This window comes from Falco biarmicus, chromosome 2 (genome assembly GCF_023638135.1).
Source record: "Falco biarmicus isolate bFalBia1 chromosome 2, bFalBia1.pri, whole genome shotgun sequence".
In the NCBI taxonomy this organism is placed as follows: domain Eukaryota; kingdom Metazoa; phylum Chordata; class Aves; order Falconiformes; family Falconidae; genus Falco; species Falco biarmicus.
In genome coordinates this window covers 21,604,289-21,621,650 of record NC_079289.1, presented here as the reverse complement: position 1 = coordinate 21,621,650, position 17,362 = coordinate 21,604,289, and the positions used below count along the sequence as shown (strand labels likewise).

Here is a 17,362-nt window from a genome sequence, read left to right as displayed (position 1 = left end):
CCCCTCCCCGTACTGCAGTACTGGAGCTATATTTAAGAGTGATGGATATAACTGAAAGTCTCATTGCCATGAACACAGCCTAGAGGGTCTGAAATGCTCTTCAAATGCAGTGGGAGATTGTCCTTTTTAAAGCTTGCAGCCAAAACAGAAAAGGAACAAGAGGGAGGATCTGTTATCACTCTTGCTTAACAGGAGGTGGCAGTTACACTGAGAGGGGGGAAAAAAGTAGTTTCTTCAAGTTTGTACTGCATTTTGTGGCAGATTCAGGATTAAAATCTTGATCCTCTAAATCCCTGTCTGGAATGGCTTGGCAAAAGATAGTAAATGAGCATTATTGTAAAATAGAAGCTATTTCATCTTCCTGTGTAGGTACAGATAATTTACGTGATTAAGTTGTACTGACAAATAGATTTTTTTAGTTACAATGTTGCTTAAGATATTTCTCATTTTATGGAAGACCTTATCTTCAAGAGCCTTCATGATGTTTGTTTTAAAATAATGTTTTTAAAGGTCAATACCTTAAATTAGGTTTAATTGGTAAAGCAGAATAAAACCCTTGGACTTCAGTGTGAGTCAGTACCCAAAGGAAACTGTGATGATCTGATTGTAGTTATCTTGGGCTTATGAATCTTTAAAGTTTAGGCAGTAATAGAAATTATTAATGGATAATTGAATGGGGTGGGTGTTGCATGTGTAGGTATATGTGTAGAGTTATGTGTTGCAACATGAAGGACTTGTTTGGAAATTGCATATTTCTTATATTTTACTTTAAAGACTAGTTAAATGTTTAATAGTAAGACTGTCTCTCAACTTGTCCAAATAAGATCAGCCAAAGGACACAATATAGAATCAGTTTTCATAACTGTGTCTTTTTAATCCAAGTTTTAAGGATTGTAGAGCAATGCAGATTATACATACAGCTTTTTGATCTCTGTATTCTTTGTTACCATGTCCCCCTTCCCTGCAGTCACTTTGTGGGGAGGAGAGAAGATGGGAAGAGTAAATAGTTTTAAATAATTTTACTATAAGCAGCTGAAATGCATTAATAGTGTATAAATAAAAATGAAATATTTTTCTTTAAGTAATTCAAAGGCCATATTGTACATATCTAGAAACACCTAGAGTGGTTAATTGCATGTTAAATTCCTTTCCTCTTCCCTAGTGTAAACAACTGCAAAAATATTTACGTTCCTTGCCTTGCTAGATTTATTTATAATCTTGTAATAAAAACACAGAAGTGTTATAAATTGAAATCTTAATCTCTTGCTTGACTCGCTTTTTAAAATAGCAGTGTTGGTTTACTTTGTGCACTCTCCTGCTCCTAACACAGAAATGCATGACACTGAAGAACTGAACAAGTATTGATGTTAGGCAAGTTAGGGGCGCAGCACAAGATGTGGTTTCTTGAAATTAGCTTTCTGTTATTCTAAACAAGCTTAGAAACTGCAGCAAAGGAAGTGGCTTTAAAGCTCTTTATTGGCTTTTTTTATTATTGTGAAACTCCGGAATGATGATGATGATGTAATTCTATAAAACTTAGAGGGGCACAGGCCAAGAATACAGAAAGTAAGTTGACTGAGCAAGCCGCTGCATACCTATGGAGAGAGTTGTTTCTGCCAGTCAGTAAGTGTTCTAGCTTTTCCCCCAAGGTAGCTACTGGCACAAGCAGTTTGCAGACTCTGCACTCCAAAACTCATTAAACTGTTTCTTCAAGTGAGAATGAATTGAGGACATTTTCAAAGCACGCTGTAAACTTATGTAACAGGCTAATATAATAGGAAAAAAAAAATCTGTGATTTTTTTCAGAACAAAAGTGAATTCTGTAAGCTGCAAAGCATATGTGAAAATCCTTTTCTCATTTCGTAAGGAAAATGAGTAGTTTAAACAGAAAAGTAGAGAATAAATTCTGCTGTGTGACAATGTGCGTTTCCCAAAATAAGTGCACCCAAGTGATAGAGAATGAGTTTCAGAGCCTGGCAGCCACAGCCTAGGCTTCTGCTAGCAGTGCCAGGCTGCTTGCTTCCATCACTGTGCAGGGGAAGGAGGAGAAGAGGAGCCTTACTGGGAAGCTTCTCGGCTTGTCTGACTACAGGCTCAGTTATTCTGGGAAAGGGAGCATAGAAAAGGTTCGGAGAAGGGCATTTAATTCAAGTAGATTAGCACAGTGATTCTGGGAGTCACTGTAATGTATGAACGAGACTGAAATTTTCTGTATGTGTTAACTGGATGTTGTTGCAGTTCTGTGCTGTGAAATCTCTTGAGTATCTTCCTTGAATTTTGAGAAAAGTGATCTGAGGCAGAATGTGGGTCTGAAGAACATGAAAATACGAAGTCAAAGGGAAAAAGTAAGACCAGATCTCCTGGTCATCAGATAATATTTTTTTCTTTCGCTAAAAGTACCTTTTCCCTCTGATATTTTATAATTATACCTGTACAGCTGGTACATCAGAACAGGAAACTTGCTAAGCTAAATGTGAAGCATCCCTCTGATCTGCTCCCCACGTTAAATTCACCAGTTTTCTGTGCTGAAAAATGGCTTCATAGTTCTTGACCTGTAACCTGCAGCTCTTTCTGTTGCACCTCCAGCTCCTGCTGTATGAATGGCTGACACAGTGCCAAGAAAACATTGCCTGTGCTAACCTTCAGTGTGCTTGTTTGCGTGCCAGAGTGGTGGTGTCCTGGATTTCCACTAGCCCTGATAAACCTTGGTCTCAGCAGAGGGAAATAACCTGTACTGATTTCCATGCTAATCAGCATTCTCTTCTGGCTGTGAAGTTACCAGAGCCTGGAGCTTCTTGATGTCTCTCAGGAGTTTTCCACCCGTGCTGACAGCTAAATTCAAGGGCATTAGGAGCAGTAATATCAAGTTAGTGCCAGATTCAGGGGTTCTCCACCCAGTAGCCCCCCTGAAGGAAATGAGTTGGCTGCTCCTTTATTAGGTTTCCTGCCAGAATAAGCATTTAATTAAGAAGGGGGCGGGCACAAAATATCATCTCCATCAAAGAGTGTTCCTCATGGAAACTATTCAACAACTTGCTCATTGATGTAATTACAGTGGAACACATTTTGTAATTAGAAGACTTAAATGATGAAAATAGTTTTCTTAATTTAGTGTTGTGTGTTTTCAGGTTCTCACTTGTGTTTTTTGTCTTAAGATGCAAAGCAAAATGGACTTAAATATGCTTTGCAGTAACTGAAGTCACAGCAGAAACTGTTGGAAGAGCATTTTGAAAAGTCCAAGCACTAGTAAAGAATTCCTGTAGTTTGTTTTGTTTTTTCTGTTTCCAACAGATGTAGTAGGATTTTGTAGCACTGATAGCATGTGATTAGTGGAGCTTCATGAATGATTACCTACACTCAAACAAAAGCTAGGTTAGCATATATTAAGCTGTAGGGGTTTTTTCCTTTGGTTTTGTCTTCGTAGAATCGCATCTAAATTTTTCTATCAGATTTTTTTTGTGATAATCTTAATAGTTCTAAATTTAAAATTCAAATTATTGAATCCTAAATTAGTTTATGTAGTCTTCAAAACAGTTTAACTAATGCTACTATATTGTTTGAATTAATGAAGTGGCTTACCTTTTAAATAGAAGATAGAAGTTGTAGTAAATTATTCAGATTTCTCCTAGAGCAGTAGTCCTGTCCTTTCCAAAGATAACAGGATAAATACTTCTGTCCTTTGATTACAAAGGAAGCGTATAATGTCTAGTTTGGGCAAGATACCTAGTTTAAGGTAGGTAAGGTAGAATGAATTGAATCTTACCCTAAGAATGTATCCTACAAAGACTTTTAAAAAAATTCCTGATAAGGTGCAAAAATACAAAAGTATCGGTGTGGTATTTTTGTTTGTTACACAATGGGATGGAAAGCCATTGCACATGGAATTTGGAAATATTTCAGACATGGCTATAAGAGAAGACTGATAATGTTGGTGGAAAGAAGGCCCCTTTAATAACTGCAATGGATCAGTCACACACCTTTATTTCAGTCTGTTGTGTGGGATAAAAAGCAGGCATGAACATGACCTGTGGATGGCATATTATCATAACCCATGGGCTATGCTGTAAAATGCACTGTTTTATAAACTCCTGGAACGGGTTCGTGGAACTTTTTGAAGTAAGTGATTACTCAAGAGTCTTCATTAACTTTCTAGCTGCTTACCAAAAATACATTTAATAAGGAGAGTGCCCTAGTTCTACATGTCTAGCCTTTACCCTTTCCAAAAGGGAAATTGATAAAGTGGGGTGGAGGGGTGTGTGTGTGTTTGTTTTTTATATATGGAGAAATCATTCAGCATTGGAAACAACACCAAGAAATCAAGTCATTTTACATCTATAGCTCTATAGCTAATTTTATTAAAATGGAGTTTTATGCTAAAAGGTGAACCATTTAGTTTTAAATATATTTGCAGTGATGTGTTTATACATCATAGAACTTTTTAAAGGAGTATTAGCCTATTCTTGGGCTTTTTGAACGTTGTATTGCCTAGATCATAATCTCATCTGTATGAAACAAGAGGAGTATTTTAATGCAGGCAGATAGTTCCTTGTGAATTAGGGTAGAGGATGAATCTTAATGTTTAAATATTTTTTTTACAGGTAGCTAAGTCCAGTTTTGGAAAGTTAATTACTAAAACAGCTTAGAATCCGAAGATGTACTTGAATAATAGGTACTGGGTAATGGTGAAATATTGATGATTGGGAGTTCTTGATCAGAAACTTTGTGTGAGGACTGAGAAAAAAGTAGTGACAGGGAATGGTAACATGCTAGAATTATTCAGACTTTAGAGTGGGGAAAATCTGTACTAGTACAAAACCCCAAACATTTTAAAATTGAATATAAGCTTCACTAGGGAATAGCAGTGTTAATAATCAGATTTCCTTGACTGTTGTTTGCAATAAGAAAATAATCTTAGTTGTGGTATGCCTTTGAGGATGGTAGTCATCTTACATAACCTGAGCTGTCTAAAAGTGTGTTCCTTACATATTCCAATGAAGGAAGAGAGAGTCATCTATACCTTATCTGTCTTAGGCATCTATCTTAAGATGGACTGACACATCCTCTATTTTTGTTTCCTTTTTGGGATACTGTCCTGTCACCGATGAGTTTTTAATAATTCTTAACTATTTTCATCATGCGTCAAGACCAACAGGAAAATTGAAGACTAGAGACATTTTTTCATCTCCTCTAACTATGTTGCTCCTACTTTAAACTAGTTGTGTAGCCTACCAGTAGAGACTAGATTGCTCACCCATGGCAAATTCCATCTGTTTTGGACACCTGTCTTAGGGTGGAGATAACCATCTTGTTAAAAATAGCTTTTGAATGGCTGAATCGCAGTTAACTTTGAGAACTTTATTTATAGGTGTTGCTCGGAAAAGGGAGCTAAGAACTTTGTTTCTCATCAGCTGTTCACAATGATCTAGATTATAGGGTACCTTTTTAAAAGTAAAAAGACTGATTAAAAGCTGAATAATTTATTTTTCCACCCTCTCAGTTGGTCATTTTTTTTTACCACACTCATAAATCTTTGACTTCGGTAATGGAGAATAAGGTGATGATCAGCACTTTCTTGAATAAAGAAACATAGTTTATTTCAGCTGTCAAAAATCAGGAGGAGTTTGTTACTTACAATGTGATAAAGAATCACAGTCAAAGATAAATAGATCTGAAAAATTGCTAATGCCCTTTCACTTTTCTGTTCAGCTGCCTCAGCATTTCAGCTATTGATTCTAGGATAAGTACAAGCATCTTGAGAGCCCGTGGATTTAAATTTAAAACATCTGTTGTGCTACTTTATTGTTTGGCTTCTAGTTCCTCTTTAAAACTCTGTTTTCTATAGTACATACAAAAAATCTTGACAACAGTCACATCACAAGAATGTTAAGAGCTTTGACTTTGGATAGGAGGGCAAATAAGATATAGGACTGGTTTTCTCAGAGCACTGAAAGGGCAGAGTCAGTTTCTCACTCCTTCATCTATGCATTCATCCATCTTCAGTTCAAAAAATATGCCCGAATCTATTGGGAAACAATGTCTTCTCAGCTTGGACCTGCTTGCCTTTCCACATTGCATCAGAGGTGATGAGATCTTCAACCTTAGAGATACTGAGATTTTAGACAGAGCCCTGAGAAACCTTATCAAAGTTGGGTCTGCTTTGAGCAGAAGTTGGACCACGTGACCTTCAGAGGTCTCTCCAAATTTAAATTACTCTGTTACAGCCAGGGAAATAAAAAAAAAAAAAGTATTTTTATTTCTGAGAAAGTAAGGGTGACACTTCAGATTTTCTCTGCTAAGAAAACGTAAACAGCATTAAGGAGTCCACCGTTACTGGGAAGAGTCATAAAGCCAAGTAACAATACATAAATGAATAACAATATAACTATGCATGATGATCTGATATATATATATATATATATATATATGCATTTGAAAATGTGCAAAAAAATCTGTTAACAATGACATTGCATGTGGGTGTAATTTGAGTTTTTTGATATACGGGAAGCCATATTTTTATAGTATTAAATGCAAGTCCCTATTATCATTTTGTTTGTGGAAAAAGTTTACAAATTGAACTTTTCCAAGTGTGACGCTGCACTTGCCCACATGGAAAATGGTAAAACGTGGTGTTGCTTGTAATGAAGTAATTGTGGCTTTCTTTAAAGACCAGTGGAACAAAACAGCTATTATCAAATATGAATAATCTTTTTCACTGCTTGATTTTCTCCCCTTCTGGTCCTATTTGTGTATTATTTCAGTTGGGATCAGTGTATTGGATGTACAGTATTTAGGTTGAAAAATGCTTCTTATAATAAAGGATGTGTTCATTCTGGGATTTCTGGTGGTGGTGGTTTTTTTCTTTTTTTTTTTAAACTGTTTGTCATTAATAGTATCAGATTTCTTCCATCATATTTCAGAAAATGCCAAACAATTTAAAGGATTTAAAAGACTATTTTTGTTCTTTTTTGTTTTCTCCTTACAGGCCTGGCAGCTGCGATTCAGTCATCTTGTGGGCTATGGTGCCAAATATTACTCCTACCTCATGTCTAGGGCTGTTGCTTCCATGGTGTGGAAACAGTGTTTTGCTCAGGACCCATTTGATAGGTAAAAACAAAGAAAATATGAAGTAGAATGAAGTGCTACTTGCTTCTGGAAAACATGAAACAGGTCAGATGGGGCTGCCTAGATTAATGGGCTTTTTTTAATGACAGTTGGGTTTTAGCCTTTTTCTTGATTTTAAAAGGATTACAAAACAGGAAATAGACACAGGTATAAAGTGTACTTTGGGACATGTTCATTGGTGCAAAAAAATTCATGTCGATGTTTTAAGATACAGGTGTGCCAGTTTGGAGGCACTGAAATCCACATTTAGATCTAATTAGAGAGCTTGATTTTCATAGATGCCTAATTACTTGTAATTTTCTATTGAAGTCAAAGCAACTGTGGGTATTAAACAAGCTTCATGTCACCAACTTCAAAGCTAAGTATAGCTATCCTACTCGTTCTGCTTTGAAATTAAAAAGTAAATTGTGAGATCACAAATTGTAAGTGTTCTATACCTTAGGTGAGCATTCAGAGCATTGTAACAGAGCAGTTTTTCCCCTTGGAGCAATGAAGGCTGAAATGTTGTTCACAAATTAACTTCTGTAAACACTAACATATTCATATGTATCAAATTTGTCTAGTTCAGTTACTCGTAGTATAATTTTAAATGTACTCTGAATTTGAGGACTCAACATGGAATCAAGGCAGTCATTGTTTCAGGGTGGAAGATTTCATTTGATCTCTGTCTCTGAGTTCTGTAGAGATCCTAGAAGCAAATCTGACTGAAAGCTGAACAGGTTGTGTTTGCAGGTGGATCTAACATCTGTGTTTCTCCAGGGCAATGGGTGAGCGTTATCGTAGAGAGATGCTGGCACACGGCGGTGGAAAAGAGCCCATACTTATGGTTCAAGGTAGAAAAAAAAAATTATTCCCTTGCTCAAGTGGGAAATAATACAACTGCATTTCCTAATTTGGTCTTTTTAATTTGTGATTTTCATTGGATTTATGAAAGAAAACTTATTTAGTTAGTTAAGTGAGCAGGATGTCAGCTTTGTGTCATGATCAGTAGAGCTTGTCATACGTAGAATAAAAACACGCAGATAGTTGGGGTGACGTGTCGGAAGAGGTTGTATTTCAAGGCTGTCTAAAGAGTTCAGAATAAGAGTACCACATACTTGAAGGAAGATGGATGACACAATTTTGTGATACAAAGAACTGTTAACTTTTACATACATGGAATTCATAATGGATCTGGTTATTTCATGTACAAGAATTTGAACTTGTTTTGGCCACATCTTTTTAGCATCTTCAAAATTACTTCACTTGCATCAATACTTTGAGTGTACATTCTCATGAAGTGGAAGAAATATGGTTCATTATTCCTCTCTATACCATACTTGCCTTTTGAATCAGGAAAGTAACTTCTAAAAATCATTCATAGCGATAGCAAAGATGTTATAATTTGTATATTAAAAAAAATAATGTCAGGAGAATGAAATAAGTTTGAGAAACTGCTGAATTTATCTTGACTGTCATTGAGATCATGATAAAAACTTTCCTTTGTAATGTTGCAATATTCAAACCAAACATTTTTGCATTACTGTTGCTATTCATGATAGGAGGACTTGGTAAGCCCTTCATCTGAAGGGGCATCTTTCAGTTTAGTCTGAAGTTCTTAATATTAAGAATGAATATGAATTCATTGGCCTCTGTTCACTTCAGTTTGGTAGACAGGAAGTTGTGGGGATTTTTCTCAGATAAGGAAGACAGTGGTAATGTGTCTGTATTTCATCATGAGATTGGCAGGGTTCCATAACTAGAACATTTCAGTTCTTTGACCTATCTGTTTATATTTGAGGCCATAACCTCTCTGCTCCTTAGATTCATCATATATTAAGCAACTATTTTTTTTCAAGATTAGTCTGTTTATATTTCTGATCTTCAGGGTTACTTTTTTATTTAACATGACTTCGCAAACTTGCATTTCTTTACTGTTCTTGAAGAGCCTGTGTTTGTAACCTCAAAAAACTGTAGCCCAAAACTGTGGATTAGGTAGTTGCAAGACAGGAACGTAAATCTTTACAAGCAAATCCAATAATAAATTGTAAGTCATATGGTATAGAAAGAATGAATGCTTTTAAACACCAGTTATGCTTATCATCTCTTCTATTTCTGGGATGTATTTGGAATTTTACTGAGCATGAAATCTTTCTGGAATGCCCTAGATGCTATGTTGAAGTTGCTGACAGTGTGCTCCCTTTAATCAAATATTATTTGAATGAAGTTTGGAGAATTCATCTGTGGATGGACTTATCAATGGAAGTAGAACTGGCTTTCCCCTTTGCATGTGAGAGAACACAGTAGAACATGGTATAATCAGTTTGGAGTTGAGATTATGCATCTGTTGTTTTGGATAAAACTTGCTATGGAAATGAAGCTAAAAAGGTGGCATCATAGTCCAGGAAATTCCAACTTTATTTTAAGTTTAAAGGAAATCCAAATATGATGAAGTCTGGTAAGATACAGTGAAAGCACACAGACAAGTTTAACTCTTGTAATGCAGTAATTAGATGGTTTAGGCATTTCGATATTCATAGTCCTCATGCTTATAGTCCTCAATTAATTTAGTTCATTGGTGAGTTGTCAGGACCAATGGTGAATGGTTAAGAGGTGATAGCTGTGTAGCCTGGGCTTTGAAGAAGAGAGCAAGCTATATTTAAGGAAAAGTGGTGCCTACTGCAGGGTAGTGAACTTCATGTAAATAGTAGAATAATGGGATCTTTTATGATGTGACCATAAAATCTATGTATAAAATATAGGCAGTTTGATTTTAATTTTTTTTCTTTAAATCAGTAAATCCATAAACCACTAAACAGAACTGTGCGTCACTTAACAGTCAGTAACTGTAGTGCACCTGCTGGTGTGTTTGTTTATGTGTAACAGGAGAACAAGACAGCAGTAACTCCCCTGTGTCAGCGTTAGCATGAATCATACTGGTGAATGTAGCACGGACTATGATTTACAGAAAACAGCAGAGGTTTTCAAGATGTTTTCACAGAATCATAGAATAGGTGAGGTTGGAAGAGACCTCTGGAGATCATCTCGTTCAACCCCACTGCTCAAGCAGGGCCACCTAGAGTCAGTTGCCCAGGACCATGTCCCAGGTGGCTTTTGAGATGGAGACTCCACAACCTCTCTGGGCAACCTGGGCCAGTGCTCGGTCACTGTCACGGGGAAAAAGTGTTTCCTGCTGTTCAGAGGGAACCTCTTGTGTTTCAGTTTGTGCCCATTGCCTCTGGTCCTGTCACTGGGCACCACTGAGAAGAGCCTGGCTCCATCTGCTTTGCACCCTCCCTTCAGGTGTTAATACTCAAGATCTCCCTGAGCTTTCTCTTCTCTAGGCTGAACAGTCCCAGCTCTCTCAGCCCTTCCTGGTAGAAGAGATGCTCCAGTCTCTTCATCATTTTTGTGGCCCTTTGTTGGATTCTCTGCAGTATGTCCATCCATGTCTCTCTTGTACCAAGGAGCCCAGCACTGGACACGGCATTCCAGGTGTGTCCTCAGCAGCTCTGCATGGAGGGGAAGGATCACCTCCCTCAGCCTGCTGGCGATCCTTTGCCTGATGCAGCCCAGGATGCCGTTCTCCTCCTTTGCAGCAGGGCCCCACTGCTGGCTCATGTTCAACGTGGTGTCCACCGGGACCCCCTGGTCCTTTTCATGCGAACTGCTTTCTTGCTGGGTGGACCCCAGCATAAGTTGGTGCCTGGGGTTGTTCCTCCCCAGGTGTAGGACCTTGTTGAACTCTGCCCTGTCATCCAGGTCATTAATGAAGATGTTAAACAAGACTGGACCTGGTATTGACCCCTGGGATACACTGCTAGTTATTGGCCTCCAACTGGACTTCATGGCACTGATCACCTCCCTCTGGGCCTGGCCATTCAGCCGGTTTTTAATCCACCTCACTGTCTGCTCATCCAGCCTGTACATCAACAGCTTCTCTGTGAGTATCTTAGGGAAACTGTCAAACCTTGCTGAAGTCCAGGTAGATAATATCCATGGCTCTCCCCTTGTCTACCAGGCCAGCTGTTCTGTCACAGAAGTTTATCAAGTTAGTCAAGCATGACTTGCCCTTGGTGAATCCATGGTGACTATTCCTGATGATTTTTCCATCGTGCATGAGCCTGAAAATGGTGTCCAGGATTAGCTGCTCCACCACCTTCCTAGGGATTGAGGTGAGAGTGACCAGCCTGTAGCTCCCTGGTTCTCCTCCTTGTCCTTCTTGAGGATAGGAATGACATTTGCTTTTTTCCAGTGTTTTGGCACTTCTCCCAGAGTGATCCCAATCTTATCAAAGATTACTGAGATTTGCCTTGCAGTGCCCTCTGCCAGCTCCCTCAGCACTCACGGGTGCCTTCTGTCAGGGCCTATGGGCTTATGTTATGGCCAGTTTGCTTAAGTATTCCCTGATCTGATCCTCTTCCATCAAGGGTATGTCTTCCTTGCTTCAGGTTATCTCCCTGGCCACTTTTGTATTCTGAATTTCAGTTTTATACTCTGTGTTTCTTTCATACTACTTTAAACTGAAATTTTAAAACATACTCAAGATCATAAAAATAACCGGAATTCATCAGCATATCCTTGCCTGTGCATATTGTGATGTTCATTTGTAGACAGTGCAAAACTTAAACAAGCATGCTTGAATGACTCCCTGGGAAATGAAATTGAGGTGACTCCAGTGTTTTGACAAGTTAATAATTTGATTGTTTGGGATTATTTGAGTTTAAATTATAGAACACACATGATGGAAAAGCTTATTGTATCTTCATACTTCATTGTTCTGTATTTATTACAAAATCCGAGAATTTAAGGAGAAAAGTAAGAACAGTTGCTTGTTCTTTAATTGGTTTGGGTTCAATCAGCTTGTGACTCCTCTTGCTGCATTTTGTCCTTTTCATTATGGATGTTGCATAATACTTGATTTCTCTTTTGTTGGTTTTCATCAGTTGCAAAACTGTGCTCTCATAGCAGATGAGCAAATAGATTCCTGATTAAAGACAGATTCCGCCAAACTTAAAAGCTTGTTGATTTTATTTTTCTTCAGTGTAACAGTCCAGATTCTGTACTCACTAGTGCCGTAGTTCAGAAACCTGAAGTTCCTTAGGCTGTTATTTCAGGCATTTTTAATATATATATAAAAAGAGAAAAGTGCTTTGTACAAGTCTGGCTTTTGGATGCCTGTATGTAGCCTCACTTTTGAAGTGCTTCCATATCTCATTGTGAAGTTAGCCATATTCATTGACTGGTAACATATAGCTTCACAAGCGGGTTTCATTTATACAGTTTCTTTGTTACATTTTCTTTTCAGAAGCTATCTATTGTCTGTCTTTTGTGTTTGGATATGACCCTAACTTTTCATCTTTCTCCCGCGTGATTCCGTAGATGTACTGATTAGGGAAGGTAAAGGATCTGACCTGCCATCCAGTGGAGTTACTGACAAGATTCCTGTTTGGACTAGTCTTTAATTAGAAAACATAATACACTTGTTTTGTTTGGATCTGATTCTCTTGGCATTTGTTTCCATTAAAAAAACCAAAAAAACCCCAACCAAAACCACCAAACACAACGGCTTTATGAAACCTTTTTTAACATTTTCTGAAGTGACCCCTTTTATCTTACCCCTTTGACAATCTACAAAATTCAGAAATAGTCACACATATGGATAGCAGGAGCAATTAAAAAATGAGTAAACAGTGCTTTGTCCAAGAGGCTTGCTTGCTTGTTTTTTGTTGGGTTTTTTTTTTTTTTTTCTTTAGAGAGGAAATACAGTTTGAGAAGAACTTGATTCCTCTGTCACTTTGGGTCAGCCACATGGCTCTTGCAGACCCTCTCATCCCAGGACTACATGGCATTAGGGATTCCAAATTCCTTTAAAGATACGTAACCTAGGTGTCCCTTCCAGGTCCAGTTGTGTGCTGATTGCAGGTCTGAACAAGATTCAGGTGTGGACCATCCCTCCCTCTCTCCCTTGGCACTCCCTGACTGGAGAGAAACCCAGGTGCATAGCCAGAAAGTGAATTGCAGTGTGAAAAGTACTGGGTTGGATGAGCTGGGAACTGAGAGCATGGAACAAATCCTGGAGTGCACTTCTCCTGCAGTTTTGATGCAGTCATATGGCCCTTTGGGTCTCTCAGGAAGTCCTTGTGCAACATGTGAAATTGTGTCTTTGATTTGTTAATGCTGTGTTATATTGCAGACAGTCATACTGTACCGTGTGCATACATGGTAATCAAACCAACCGAATGTGTAAACACACATGCATTTGCTGCAATGCAGTTTGAAACGTTGTTTTTCTGTGCCTCGAATTGTACTTTGTGGAATAATCATGATTTGAAGAGGCTGTGAAAATCTTCAGATAATGATTGTGTGTCTCTTTGAAAGTATAAGAAATCTGCATAAATCCTAAAAGGTGATGTGAATGGCAACATATGTTAAGTCAAGCTACATGGACCCAAAATAATTAGTGTTCTGAAGGGGCAGAGGCCAAATTTTGCCACAGGCTTTATTCTTCTCCCAATTTTCAGTGATTGTAGGTTATAGCTAACCATCTCTCAAAAGGGTGTGGTTAACCACAGTGCTGTAATGTGAAAGAAAACTTCAAAGCAGAGAAGATAAGCTATGCAGTTGCCTTAGGCTTGGGAGAGACTGAGCTGAAATAGGAGTTGGGCTGAACATATAAAATACACTCCTAGATTTTAAAACTGCAACAACCATCAGACCTTGTGGACATCTTACTAAATCATTTAGACTGAAGTGCTGAGTACTTAAAATATATCAAAGCTGATCTTGCTTTGATATATTTTAATGGAGTTTAAAGGGAGACATAACAATTCTTAACACATCAATACAGAGTAAGAGGTTAAAACACGGAAATACCATCAGTGTCTGCTTCTTTTGGAGTTGTCTGCTCTCAAATCTGTAGTTATTTATTTCATAAGGGCATGATCATTTTACTACAGTAGGAATTCTTCAGCAGTGACCTCTGTTGCTCTTCTTCCTTCCCTTGCAAAAGCAAATTCTGCTAGTGTCTGTTTGCGATGTCAGTGATGGGAAAATAACAATGCAATAGACCACTAATGCAAGAAACCTGAAATCTATTTGTATTATCAAAAGCTGGAACTACTGGGTTGGAGGTCATTTGACACCACTATTGCCAAAATGATTTTGAATTCTCCTACACATTTAAAAGATTCGATGTGGAGTCTAAATGAATGTAATTTGTAACAAGTTTTGAGTGAGATTTGGTAAGACTGCATTCAGCTGCACTAAAATATATTCAAGTGTACTGTACTTCATTAAGTTTCTTTTATTCATTTTGTAATATCCAGGGTTAGAATGTTTTTGTTATGATTTGCCATTTTTATGTAAGAGGGAAATTAGATCTACTTGAAGATAATCCCAGCATCAGTCTCTGCTCTTCCCCCTAATCATTATACTGGTAGCTTTTCTGCTTTTGCAGTGTATTGATAATCATAGTTCTAAGAATTGTCCACAGCAGAATAAATTCTAGTGTACCAAAAGAATTAGCTAAATGACATCTGGGATGGCTTTTTTTTATAAAGTCAGTATTTGAAGGGAGTTTTTGTATTTTGGGGCTTGGGGAGTAGTGGTTATGCCTGTTATGGCCATCATTATATTCTCTGTAGCCAGCATTACAGTCATCTCTCCATATTGATATCTGATAGAAAAGGGCATATTTGCTACAGAAAAAAAATGGTTCTTTTATAGAGCCACATCTTAAAAATTGGAAGGAAGGAATAATTTCACCAACTTGAGATTCTCAGCTAATCATCCAGGTTTTCTTTCTGGGATACAAGAAAAAGTAGGTTCTTCATAGGTACAATTTGTCTCTTCATAAAGTAGATCTCTGAAAAAGGTCATATGAGTGACACCCATGAGGGTCTTCCTACAGTTCAGTCTCTAGAAATAGAGGCAGGCAGTTCAGCTGTAAAATCTGAGGCAAAATGAAGCCAAAAAAAGGCAAAATGAATTGCACTGTTGGGTTGGGATGGGATGGCTCCAACTGAGTTTAAGACGAAGCTCCAGTAGTCACGCGTGACAGTACATGTTCCAGTGGGCTGCCATCCCTGTCACCCTCTGAAGACTTCTCTGCACTTCTGAGAAAACTACAGGGAAATACTACGAGTTTAAACTGGAAATTTTCCAAGCCTCTTAGGGAGAAAATATGCATGTCCCCCGGGCAGCCCACTCAGGAGCCTAGAGAGGGAGTTTGTAAGAGGCCACGGCTCTCTGGGGAGGTTGGATTAGTAGCTAGTATCTGGACACATCTGTTTCTCAGCACAGCGTACAGCAAGCTATTTTTCATTCTATATTGAAATTCTATATTTTTGAATATTCTATATTTTCATTCAAGCTATAGTTCATTCTGTGAACTAGAAGTAATTCTGTAGCAATTTTACTAACATTAGAGTTTACCAAGTATTTGGAAATAGTAATTCCATTCTCTTTCATTTTGAAAACAGCTTGATGCAAACTTCATTTAACTGCATTTCAGTCAACCTCTATATAGTAAGAGATTTGCTTTCCTTTTAGTACCAAGTATTAATCTACTGGGTCATGGCAGTTTGTGTTGACACATGCAACATGTTTAAATCAGATCAAAATGGGATTCTGTGAGGTCTTAGCAAGAAAATCCTTTTTGGTTGCCCACACAAAATTACATTGAGCTGGTCTGTTTCCTGGTGGGTTTTGAATCATTGTGTTATAGTAAAAGATTCCAGTCTTCTAGCAGCATGCAATTATAATTTCCACTGAAAGCAAATATTATTAAGGATGTGAAAGAATATAAAATTATGTTCGGTAGGTACACTGATCAGAAAGGGTAGAACAAGGTTATATTTACATTGGCAGTTGTCAGAAAGAACAGAACACTTCAAAGAAGTACAAAGATTAAATTTTACATTATTTGGCAGCTGTGCTTTGGGGTTTTTTTTCTGGTACAAGTAATGCAGTAAATTTCCATATATAATCTTGAAAATGTTGCTAACAGTGAAAAGGCCAACATTAATGCAATATTAAGTACAAAGAAGCATCTGAAAATAATTTACAGGAAATATTCTCGTGCTTTCTGAATACTGGGATTCTGAGGAGGAAGGTGTGAGATTTTTAGCTGCTCTGTTTATAGGATTACCTGACAAAGTACTTGAGTGTGATTCTTCATTATGTGCATTTCCTTGCCTGTTGTTCTCTAGCCATATGCTACAACTAGCAGATGCAATAATTTAAATTCTTAATAAAAGATAAGTCCTGGTGCTGTAAAAAAGCAAAATCAAAACTGCAGTGCACTGAAAATGCTTTTGTGAGGGTATGTTTCATGCCTCGTGAAAAAAATCAGCAGTAATTGTACTTTAAATACTAACTTAAAATGCTTTTAATGTGTGTAACACTTTGAGAAAAGATGTTGTTTTTTCTGGCTCTGTCAGACTTGAGACTCAGTAGATAAGGATTTAGATATCCGCTCAATCACTGATTTATTCCAGTCATTTGGAAATGACTGAGTCTATGCTTACATGGCTGTAAAATTGATATAATTCCCTACTGAAGGAAGATTGCAGTGATAAAAATCAGTCTTGAAACCTTTCAATTCTATGATAACATGTAACAGGTAGCTTGAAGAAATTAAATAATCCCTAGACACTATAATTGCATTTATTTCTTGATGAAGAAACATGAAAGCCATTTCTGTCCAATTGTGACATTGAAAGTTACTTATCAGTAAGTAGTATTATTGACAAAGCTTTCAAGGTCATAATATTCTTGCTAAGAGTCTGTTGTCTTGCTTTTGTAGGTATGCTTCAGAAATCGCCTTCAGTTGAAGATTTTGTGGATGCCCTTGTTTCAGACTTAGACCAGGACTTCGAAACATTTATTATGGACTCATAAAAATGTTCAACAGAACTGAGTTCTCATATGGAAGAATGCATATGTCTTTGTAATTGCAGATAAAATGCGTTTTTGCTTCATGGTGAACACTTGTAACAAGTTTGAATATTCATGATGGTAGAACAGTAATAAATAATTTCATTGGATCGCCTGGTTTCATTTCTGGAGATGATGGCTTTCCGTTGCATAGGAACTTAAGCATGGAATTTGAGAGAACAAATCCTCTAGCATGAATTGTTAGAAAATTTGGTCTTGTTGGAACAGTTGATTCAATAGGGATTGAACTTTTCTTCAGGGTGACTGGAGTGGCATGAATGGTCTTTTGATATGCACATTGGATTCAGTATTAGGACATACC

General features: G+C 37.5%; 1 protein-coding gene across 1 annotated transcript in view; it reads left to right on the top strand.

Annotated features, from left to right (window-relative positions):
• Nucleotides 1–17,150, top strand: part of MIPEP (mitochondrial intermediate peptidase) — an 80,997-nt gene extending 63,847 nt beyond the window's left edge. Inside the window, exons 17-19 of the mRNA XM_056327723.1 lie at nt 6,983–7,104; nt 7,882–7,955; nt 16,910–17,150. Of these exons, the coding sequence (XP_056183698.1) occupies nt 6,983–7,104; nt 7,882–7,955; nt 16,910–17,004 (291 nt within the window). The 3' untranslated portion in view covers nt 17,005–17,150. The remainder of the gene's footprint in view (nt 1–6,982; nt 7,105–7,881; nt 7,956–16,909) is intronic.
• The last annotated feature ends 212 nt before the right edge of the window (nt 17,151–17,362 follow it).